General features: G+C 52.1%; 1 protein-coding gene across 1 annotated transcript in view; it reads left to right on the forward strand.

Moving 5' to 3' along the window:
- The window catches only part of BIN3 (bridging integrator 3), a 29,842-nt gene that overhangs the window by 2,836 nt on the left and 15,767 nt on the right, over positions 1-11,239 (forward strand). Inside the window, exons 3-6 of the mRNA XM_029964579.1 lie at positions 5,151-5,191; positions 5,811-5,872; positions 9,571-9,707; positions 10,294-10,334. Coding sequence (XP_029820439.1) covers positions 5,151-5,191; positions 5,811-5,872; positions 9,571-9,707; positions 10,294-10,334 — 281 coding nt within the window. The remainder of the gene's footprint in view (positions 1-5,150; positions 5,192-5,810; positions 5,873-9,570; positions 9,708-10,293; positions 10,335-11,239) is intronic.

The following is an 11,239-nucleotide window of genomic DNA, read 5'->3' on the forward strand; positions in this document are numbered from 1 at the left end:
CAGGCCCCCAAATTCACCTCCCGGTTGCGGGCTGAGATGCTCCATCTGTGCAGGCTTTTGGGAGCAGCAGTAGCAGCCAAGGTCTGTGATATTCCAGATGTTGGGCTCTGGAGCCCGCTGCAGGAAGTGGGAAGGTGTGGCATCTCCAGGGCTGCATCCCAAGCTCATCAGAAGGGAAGTGGTTGTGGGTTAGAGGATCTCCCACTCACAGGGACTGGACCACAAAAGAGGATCGGGGGGTGGGGAGGGGGAAGCTAAAAAAAAAAAAGGCATTTGTTAGGATCTGATTTCTCTGGCTCTCCACGAGGCCTGGGACTGGAGTCAGGAGAGGGGGGTGGCTTTGCCAGGAGGCTTTTTTGTTGTCCTGATGAAGCGATGCTGGGGCTGGTGTCAAATCCAGGCCGACATTAGTCCTGAAAAGCAATTTGCCTGGGCTGCCGAGGAATTAGTCATGACTCCCTGGGCCCACTCGCCTCTGATCCTTTGGAGAAGGGCACGGTGTCAGCCACAGTTTAGCTCTTCAGGGAGGAGGAAACCCCCCGTGGAAAATATCAGCTGGTGAACCGAGGTGATCTCCCACTCCCCAGACATGCCTCTGCTTTGTTTCCACCTTAACCTGGGCAAATCCAATTCCAGACAGCATAATCTCTCCCCTCCTCTTCCCTGAAAAGAGCAGCTGTCACCGGGCTTGCCGGGAGCCGGGTGGGAGGATCTAATGCAGCGAGGACCTGCTGTCAGCAGAGCAGCACAGGACACAGCCCCACAGCCCAATTAAACTAATGCCCGGTGATAGGAGTTAAACCTGTTGGAATTACATCTCTCTGCACAATGTTTATTGCTCTGACCCAACCCGGAGATGTTCTCCCCTCCCTGGGGACAGCTCCGGTCGGAGCGGAGGTTACGGAATCGGAGCTGTCTTGTCTCCCGAGCTCTCCCGCAGCTCCAGCTCGCTGAAGTTCACCCGTGTCACCCCGAGGTTGTTCCCTGCTCTTCAGCAGGGCTGGGGTTATCCAAGCAGGCAGGGAGCAGGGAAGCAGAGCCGGCTGTGCATCTCCCTGCGGGAGCCAGCCGGTGCTCGGGATGGGGCGGCCCGGAGCGCGGCCCCTCGCATCACCCGGGTTTGATCCCTTCTCCCTCCCTGCTTCCCTCATCCCTGCTCCATCCTGGGGGTCCTGGGTGCCATCATTGCCCCATCCTGGTGGTCCTGGGCACCATCCCGGTCCTGGCATCATCCCTGCTCCATCCTGGGGGTCCTGGGTGCCATCATTGCCCCATCCTGGTGGTCCTGGGCACCATCCCGGTCCTGGCATCATCCCTGCTCCATCCTGGGCTGACTCAGACCACTCTCCCTCCTCCTCCTCGCTGGCCAACCTGGGCTGAGTCAGCTTGGCAGGGAGTGGGACCTGAGCTGCCAAACCTCCCTTCCTTGACTCATCCCGGCAGCTCTGCCTTCCCCAGGGGTGTGGGACAGAGGAGCTCCATGAGCAGGAGGATTCCACTGCAGCTGCTGGCCCTCGGTGCCTTTCCATTGGGCTCCACCAGTGAGCTGGAAATCCCAAAACAATGGAGTGAATGTCGCAGAAATGGTGGGGTGAGATCAAGTGACTCCGGTTAAACCATTTTACTGGTTTTCACTTCGATTTTCGGTGGGACCAAACTGGTCTCTGCATTTGGGAGGTGCATCCTTTTTCCCTCTGCCACCTTTCTGGAAAGCTTTCTTTCTGAGTGGGGGTTTGGAGAGCTTGCTGGGTGAAGTCCATGACATCCCAGACCCGCCTGAATTCTGCAGCGTTGCTCTGGCTCAGGGCCCTGCAGAGTGAATATTCACCCACATGGCTTAACCTTGGATCTCTAGCTTGATGGGATAGCAAAAGCTCAGCAGAAATTCCAGGTTTTAACAGAATTTCTGGCCTAATTATATGGGTTTCTCTTTTTTTTTTTTTTGGAGAGGAGGGAAGAAGAAACACACAGTCTCCTCTTTTGCCCAAGACCCACGAAGAGGCTTAGACCACAGGAACATGTAGAAATCAGCTCATCCTCCTCCTCCAGGAGAAAAAAATAAACCTCAGGGGAATAGGAGGGTTCATCACAGTCCCTTATTTCCATCTCTTTGTAGTATTGGCTTTGGTCTTGGTTCATTGCCTCGTAACCGTGGTGGTGATTATGATCCCGCCCTTAAAGCAGGAGGGATGTTATCGCAGGTGGGAGGCCCAGTGTTTGCAAACAAAAAATAACTGGGTGAAGAAGGACGTTGTTTCATCTCAAAGCTTTCAAGAACTCGTAGTTCTTTATGTAGATTTAAATAAAAACCCCCGAGTCGAGCGATTTTTTTTACATTTCCCTGTGCCTGGAAGGAGAAAAAAAAGAAAGGTTCGGCGCAGAAACACGGTTTGATTTCTCGAGTTCTCGCTGCGGAGAAGTGGGATTATTTTAACATCACGGAAACTTCCCTTCAGGATATTGTAATTTTCCTGCCTGTACTTCTTGTTCTCGTTACTCTTAACGTGACAATCCTCTCCACGGCCTTGCGCCGGGAGTGTCGGCTGCGTGTGACCACTGGCAGCTCCTGGGAGCGGGAATTACCGTGTGCTCTGCGGAGTGTTCTCAGCTTGGCCTCCTCACCTGGGAGTCTGCATGGTAGGAGCATGGGAGAGGAGGTTTTCCCTCTCCAGAGCGCTCTGCTCCCGGCTGGATTTGTGGGATATCTGGGCTCCCGCGACGCCGGCGGGAGCGGCGGTGACTGGGAGGCTCCCTGAGCTCCCAGACTGTGATGACTGGGAGCCAGTTGCTGCCTGTGGGCGTGAAAAATAAGAGCAGTCCATGGGCAGCTGTCTCTGGAGAGATGGGCTGGGGATGTGAGTCAGGCCAGGCAGCTGAAGTGTCTCCGTGTGGAGCCACCTCGATCCCATGGGGAAAGCACACAGGCACTGGGATGGGGTGACTGGGGGAGCTTGGAAGGTTTGGGGGTTCACAGCACCTTATGGGGAAGTTTTGCCTTTATGGAATGAATCCTAGAATCCCAGAATGGTTGGAGTTGGAAGGGATCTTAAAGCTCATCCAGTTCTTCCACCCCCTGCCAGGAGCAGGGACACCTGCCACTGTCCCAGGTTGCTCCAACCTGGCCTTGGACACTCCCAGGGATGGGGCAGCCACGGCTTCTCTGGGAAATCCATTCCAGGGCCTCCCCACCCTCCCAGGGAGGAATTTCTTCCCAATATCCCATCTAACCCTCTGGCAGTGTGAAGCCATTCCCTGTGTCCTGTCAGGCCCATGTCCCAAGTCCCTCTCCAGCTCTCCTGGAGCCCCTTCAGGCACTGGAAGTGCTCCATATCCATTAAGCAACGACGCCTTTTGCTTATTGCACAGGAAGGAGGGAATCTAACAGCAAGAAGGGACAGATACCCTGAGTATTTGCAGGTAGCTTAGTTTCATAACCAAACCCTCCAGCCGAGCAGACAGCAGGAAGATCCTGCAGAAGGTGGAGAAGGCTGGAGCTCCACACCGAGGGAACGACCCCGCCAGCCTTCAAAGGGCATATTTTCGAGTCGCGCCCGACCCTCTCTGGTTTGCAACCAAAACAATTCACACCTAGGGCTTATAAATAGAGTGCAGCCCTCCCTGGTTATTTTAGCAGCCGGAACAGGCACGGGGATGGAGGGTGAGCTTTCCCCCGTGCCGGTTACCTGACCTCCCGGCACCAGCTGCCGCGGATTTCTGCAGCTCCGCGAACACCAGGCACAAAGTCGTGTGAGCTGCCCCCACACTGCTCCGTTCCCGTTCTCCAGCGACCAATTTTAGCAGCACAGAAAGGGAGCTGGAGCTACCGTGGGGGGTTTTTTTGTGTTGGTTTTTTTTTTTCCTGCAGGCAGGGGAGAGCCAGCTCGCATCCCCCGGATGGTGGGAGCTGATGGTGCGGACAGCTGGCCACTGGGACGGGGCTGGGACGTGGCTGGTGGCTGCCTGCCTTCACACTGGGCTGGAGGAGCTCCAGTGCAGCCATCCCTCCCCCCCCCTCAAAAAAAAAGAGACTTAGCAATGGAGGTTGCAAGAAAACCGGGATTTCTGAGCTCCCATCTTAAAATTCGGGTCTTTTAATCTCGCTTGAAACGTCCCCATTTAAGCGCTCGGGTGTCGCGTCAAGCCCGGGATTGAAATCCCGAGGACAGCGTGGAGAATTGGAACAAACCTTTGGATCCTTCTAGTCCTGGCTGCCTGCAGCACTCCACACTTCCTTAATAGCACAGGAGCTTGACAACACAAGTGAACCCGGTGCTGGTCCCATGACAACAAACGCGCATGTATTTACTCTTGGCTGGTCAATTGAAATCCATTTTGCTTCTTCGGTTGACGAGGTGTGGAATGAATGTTTCAAGTGTGTTAAAACAGTCAGCATGGAAGGAAAAGTTCCCTAAAATATCTCCCATCGCTGGAGATCTGCTGCCAGATAGCAAGTAGGAGGGAGCAGTCATTGAGGGAGCGTCGGGAGAAGGCTGTGCCTGAGCTCTGAGCTCCCAGCACAGGTTTCCCCTCCCTTTTTGAGGTGTCACAGTCCACTTGGATCGTTGCTCCAGCCGAAGGGTTGCATGGGAAGGAGCCATGGCAGGGATAAGGAGCCTGTGGAGGGGGTGAATAATACGGAGATGGGAGGGCTCAATAGTGGCTTGAGGGATTTAGGGGCAGTTTAACCATCTTGCTGAGGATGAGGAAGGAAGAAGCGGCTGGGAGGGGGTCTGGCATCCAGCCACGGCCAGACCCGCCTCGGGGTCCTTTGGAGCTGGAGGAGAAGCAGCTTCTCTCAGTTTTTGGAAGAGAAAGTGGGCTCGTCCCCCCAGCACCTCTCGAGCTGTGCTCAGTTGTGATCTCCCTGCTTTTAGGGCATTCCTGTTCCATCAGCTTCCAGTTCACGTGCTGGAGCACATCCTTGGAGCGAGCTGGCACGTTTGGTGGCAGTGACTTTGCCCCAAGAGAGTCTGGAGCTGAAAAACCCCCAGACTCCATTTCCTTTAGGAGCAATAACCCGTTACAGCTGCAGCTTGTGCTTCCTGGGGTTCAGGTCAGCATTTCCCAGGGACAGGTTTCCCTGCAAAGGTTTGCCACTCCAGGCTCCCCTGCAGTCTCTTGGAGCTGATTTCCATCTCTTCTTTCCACAGGTGGAGAGAGACTTTGAAAGGGAATATGGAAAGCTGCAGCAGTGAGTATCAACCACACTGGTCAAACAGGACCGGCCACGTGCTTCTCTCCTGTCCTCTTACTGCATCTTCCCAGGGAATTTTAGCCAGTTATGCTCTTCCCAGGGAGCAAATCACTCACTGCCCTATAATTTCTAATTCTTCAGAGTTTTTCTGGTGGCTGAGTGTTGGAAGGTGTCCTAAGAAGTATTTGCAGTGGGGTTGAGGTTTACAGATTATGGCAGCTCTAAAAAAGAGCGTGAAATTCCCAGGAAACCGTGGGCTCTCTGGACAGCCCAACATCTCTGAGGGTCAGGAGTGGCTTTGCCATCCTGGCTGTGTCACAGGAGCTCACAGGGATCATGTGGAAGCATTTGGCTTTGCCATTTGTGCTGTGTGAGGACTTGAAGAAAATATGTGAACTACGAATAAGAGATCACCAACTTGAAAAGGTTAAAAAACCATCTGAAAACAACCCAAAAGGGTTGAGCTGCACTGAACTTCGCAGAGCCTTGCCTGGATATTTTTAACTCCCACCAGAAGCCAGCATATTCAGCCCGTAAATGATTTGTTGCATGTATGATACACTTGGGTTTCTTTCTTTCCAAGATTCCGACTTTGCCTTCTTCTCCCATCTTTCAGATTGGAAGATCAGACCAAAAAACTTCAGAAGGATATGAAGAAAAGCACAGATGCAGACTTGGGTAAGTGACTGCAGGATACATAGACTGTGAACTTGGCCACAGAGAGACGAAGTGACTTTCTCGAGATCACATGAGTAATGTGTGACAAGCCTGGAAAACAAATCCCGAGCTCAGTCCCACTCAGTTTGCTTCGTTACAAGGCCATCTGCGAGAGGGCTGCGAGCAGCAGCTCAGCCCAGGGAACACAGAGCGTGTTCTGGGCTTGCTCCCTGTCTCCTGAGCTCTGTGGCCTTGGACAAATCCCTTTGTTTTCTCTGCCTCAGTTTCTGCAAAGTGAAAAATAGGCGTCGTTATTCCAGCTCTCGCATCAGCCAGCTCCAGCTGAGCCTCCTGTGTCAGCAGGGTGTAAATCACCTGCTTGGGGAAGGGCACTGAGGGTGGGACGAGGCTCTGGGGGGGTCTGCAGAGCACAGGCTGTCCGTGTTTCCAGTAGGAACTGCTGACCTGGCAGCTCTCATTCGGGAATAACCCTTCTCACTCCCTCTTGGCCGCTTCCTTTGGCTTCTCCTCGTGGCAGTGGGCGACGCAGGAAGCAATAAACAGCTCAGCTCTGCCTGTTCCCGCCACAGCTGCACGTCTGGGGTGACATCTGCCCTTTCAGGTGTCCTGTCCCACCTCACAGCGCCTCCCTGCTCCCTCCAGAGCTTCTCCAGTCAGGAACCAGCGTTCCCACACCACCCGGACACAGATCCGCTGGAGGGGAACCGGGAGCTGGGTTCGCTGGGTGCCGGTTATCGACCAGAGCGGGGCAGGAACCTGCAGCAAAGAGCTGCTTTAAACACAGATGGTTTTCCTCAGCATGTGGTTTGGAGCAGTCCCTGTTTGTGCCGGGCCCCCACAGCTCGGGAGCCAAGGCTGATGCACCAGTGCAAACAGGGGTGGGCTGAGCCGGGCCAACACTCATCCCGTGGGATTGGGGTCACAGCGGGGCAGCCGAGTGGGAAGGAGCCCCAGCAGCTGGCAGGTTTGGGGCTTCCCATGATCCAGACTCACCTGTGTGTTTGTGTGTGTGTGTGTGTGTGCTTGGATATGCCAGACACAAACACGGATCCGGGCGCTTGCCGTGCTCTCCCACCCTTTCCCAGCACGGGGAGGGTGGTGGGAAAGGCACCAGAAACAGGCAGTGCCAGGACTCTTTTCCAGGGTGAAAACTGCCCTTTCCGAGGACTCTGGTCATTGTCAGGGATCCTTGGTAAGTTTTTCCTTGTTAAGGATTCCCCTCCCCTCCCTTGCAGTGGGCGTTGTTTATATGGAGCATTTCAAGTCCCAGAGGAGCTGTGGGAGGACTTTCTTTTTCCGTTCTGCTACATGGCAGAGTCACAAATGAGCCTTGGCCAGATCCAGGAGGATCTGATTTCTCATTTAAAGGCATGAAATCGTGAGTGTAGGGGAAGATGTCAGAGCACAGTCTGGTGAGGGATGGCTGAGGGGAAGGGAGGTGGATCAGATGCATCCCTGAGGATTGCTCTCCTCACCTGGCAGTGCCCATTCCCAAGGGGACATCCCTGTGCTTGCTCAGCCAACGTCCAGCCCCCGTCTCCGAGAGGGTTGGCAGTTCATCCACGGTGTTGTGTCCTCCTGTCCTGTCCCTCTGTGCTGAGGGGGTTGGTTATTCACTGCCTGCAAACACTCCCTGGCAAACTGGACCTGGTGGCTCAAGTCTCCACCTTCTTCCCAAAAAACTCAGCTCAGAACAAGACCAGTTCCTCCGTCTGCACAAGAAATATCCCTGTGAGGCTCTTCCAGCTGCAGCAGCGTGACTGGAACAGGGAATGGGATATCAGCAGCACTCCCTGTCCTGTGGTGAAAGATCACTCACCCCTTTCCCCACCCTCTTTCCAGAGAAAGCAGGATCTTAAGGAGCAGGAGGATGTTCTTTAACTGGAGATAAAAGGTCTCCATTGGAAGGAGATGCAGGTGACCCACTGGATCCCTGTGGCTCAGGTTTGCCCTCAGTCTTCTCCGTTACTTTTGTCACGACTCAAACGAGCAGTGGACTGTAAAATCCTAAATTCCTTTGGCTGGAGCTGCATGAGCAAAGAGTGGTGCACACCCTCCTGAGGGACAGGTGGTCCCTTCTCCCTCTCCCCTCTTTCCTTCCTCCTTCCTTCTCTCTCCTCTCCTCTGCCCTGGGATCCTCTGCCCTGGGACCCTCAGACCCCCCCTCACCCTCCTTTTCAGCACCCTGCAGGTGAGGCCAGCAATGCAGAGGAAATTCCTGACCTAAATTCCCCTTGAACATTCCCAACCCCCTGCCCCCCAATTCCTGACCTCCCGGCCTCTCCCCTCCCTCGCAGTTCACTTGCAGTCCTCTCTCCTGTGAAGGGGAAACTCAATTTTTCCTGCAGCCAAAGGAGTTGTGCCGTCCTCAACTCCGTCCCGTTCTGGCACAAATCCCTCCTCAGATGTGGTCACACATATGGATTATATCCCATCTGTTTAAAGGTTTAAATGCCTAAAGCCTTAATGTTTGGATAATAGATGGATACGGTAGCTTTGTTATTCCGTAGTTAGAGGCTCGTTCTGCTGTTGAGCTCCCCGGCTCTGCAGCTTCTGAGCTCTCTGTATAATTGTGTGTAACCTTTTAAATCGGAATGTTTAACCCCTTGATTTATGATCTTAAGCCCCATTATTTCAGATGGCTTTAACTTGGAATATCTGAGGCAGTACAGTAGGAGCCTTTCCAAAGCTCCTCCGTAGCACGGCTCAAGCATCTGGCTTTCTGATCTCAAGCTGGAATAACTTCCAGCACCGAGGAAAAAGAACATTTTATTTTTTTTTTTTAAGTACTCATGGCCCCTTTTTTTTTTTTTTGGTCTATTTTATCCCTGTTTATAGCGATGCTTTCCTTTTTATTCATCTCTTTTTCTTTTTTTCCATTCTGTACCTTAGCTAATTTCTTGCTCTTTTGTAGTGGTTCTGTCACAGGGATTGAATTTTCCCTTTGAAGACCAAGTGTTTGGAAAAAGAGGGGTGTGTCTGATGGGAAACAAGCTCAGTGAGACAGGAGCTGAAGCCCATCAGAGCGTGACCTGGTGCTTCTGGACTTCTTGGTGGCACTCCCAGGGTCTGAAGGGACTTTCCATTCACCCCTGGCTTGTTCTCCACGGGCACAAAATTTAGGCTTACTGGGGGGAAATGCTTAACTTGTGTCCCTGCTGCTGGAGAGGAAAAGAGAAGCCTCGTCTTCCAGCCCTGTCAGCCTGGTCCTTTCCCACTAAATCCACTTCAAATACATATTTTTTTTTGTTGTAAAGCCATTTGAAAGACTTAATGGACTATGATTTTTCTCATTGTGGAAGAGCTGTAGTGAGGCTGAGAGTGACACTTAATAGTCTGTCGAGAGAAGATGTATAAAAACCCCCATCTAGGAGTTGGTTTTTTTTTTAAGAGAACAGTGCTTTTGTTAGTCTGGGATTATTTCTGGCAGCGTCACAAGCTCCACACTGGAGTGGCTCAGACTTAACTTATATAAAAACAGTTCTCTGGGTGTTTACATGAATGAATTGGTGGCTTTTCCTTCCTTTTTCTCTCAGCCACCAGCGAGCGTCTCCCTGGAAGGCTGTGCTAAACCCCTCCTGGGTGGCTGCAGGGCCTGATTTTTGCCCCCCCCCTGCCCTGTGCAGATGTTTGTGCCAGCCCTGGCAGCGGGAGGCATCATGACCCCTCTCTGCTTTTCTTTTCCTTGCTCCCCCCAGCCATGTCCAAGTCTGCCGTGAAAATCTCCTCGGACCTGCTGTCGAACCCGCTGTGCGAGCAGGAGCCGGCGTTCCTGGAGATGGTCACGGCCTTTGACACGGCCATGAAGAGGATGGACTCCTTCAACCAGGAGAAGGTGAACTGGCTTGGGCTGAAGGAGGGGAGAGCGGGGTGTGCTGGTGGTGTAGAATCCCACAGCGGTTTGGGTTGGAAGGGGTCTGAAAGCTCAGCCAGTTCTTCCACGGGCAGGGACACCTTCCCCTGTCCCAGGTTGCTCCAGCCTGGCCTTGGACACTTCCAGGGATCCASGGGCAGCCACAGCTTCTCTGGGAATTCCATCCCAGCCTCTCCCCACCCTCCCAGGGAGGAATTTCTTCCCAATATCCCATCTAACCCTCTGGCAGTGGGAAGCCATTCCCTGTGTCCTGTCCCTCCATCCCTTGTCCGGAGTCCTTATACCTTCCCCTTCCAGACAGATCCTCCTTCCCTTTTTATCATCATCCCCAAGGCTTTTCCCACACAAGTTTCTCTCTAATCTCATCCTCCTGGCTGGTTGTACTGGGGATTTCTGCTCACCCTGAGCACCTGGGGCAAATCTGCTCCTTTTTGGTTAAAGAACATTGTATTGTGCCCCAAATCCCAAACCACCCCGGGGTGGGCTCTGTGCAAGCCCATCCTTGTGCAAACTGGCTTTTCCAACCATCCACTTTTGCTTTCCACAGGTGAATCAGATCCAAAAGACAGTCATAGAGCCTCTGAAAAAGTAAGTACCAGCACCATTTCATATATATATTATATACATATATTATATACATATAATAAATAATATATCCATGCGAGGAAGGGAGAGATATTGCAGAACCTTTGTAGCCAGAGAGGTGGGAAATAGGGAGAGGAAAACACCCAAACCCCACAGTTTTGTCACCCTGGTTTGCAAAATTCCCACTTTTCCCAGGGTCACAGGTTGTGCCCCCAAACCTTTAAAGGATCCCTTTCAGTTCTCTCCCCAGTACCCTCTGAAATCCTGAGATTTGCTGTTTTGTTACAGGAACAGAGCAAAGGGAGCAAAAAATAAAATGAAATTACCGTAATATGACAGTAAGTGTTGCAAATTGCTGAATAACAATTGTAGTTCAGGTTTGACACACACAGAGGGTTGTTGTGGTTTTGTTTTTTGGGGTTGGGGTTTTTTTTGTTGTTTTTTTGTTTCCTTTTTTTCCCCTTAACTTGTTGTTTCTGCCCAAATCTGAAAGTAAAATCTCCTGGATCACTTAGCACCTGAGGTTACAGCGTGTTCCTGTCTGGGGGATGTTTTGGTGACTCAAGTTTTACCTTGGTCGTCTTTCCACGACCAGAAATTCTTCCTTATTTAAGGGGTGGGGGAAAAAAATTGAAGAAAAAAGAAAGAAAAAAAATCCCAGCCTTTTGTTGCTTATTATCTAGATTGTCCTCATGAAAGATACATTAACTTTTTCTTCCAGCATTCTGTTAAAATTGGAAGAACTTGTGTTTCTGAAATACTATGTTTTTTTTTTTAACTCCAGCTTGTGTTAGTTGGTGAAATGAAAGACAATCCCTTCCCCTGCAAACCTTCCTTGTGTTTTAAATCCTGGGGGGGTTAACCCAGGGGAATAAAGGCAATTTCCATGTGTCCATGGCCATGGAGAT

This window comes from Manacus vitellinus, unplaced genomic scaffold (assembly GCF_001715985.3).
Source record: "Manacus vitellinus isolate BGI_N305 unplaced genomic scaffold, ASM171598v3 scaffold_74_pilon, whole genome shotgun sequence".
Lineage (NCBI taxonomy): Eukaryota > Metazoa > Chordata > Aves > Passeriformes > Pipridae > Manacus > Manacus vitellinus.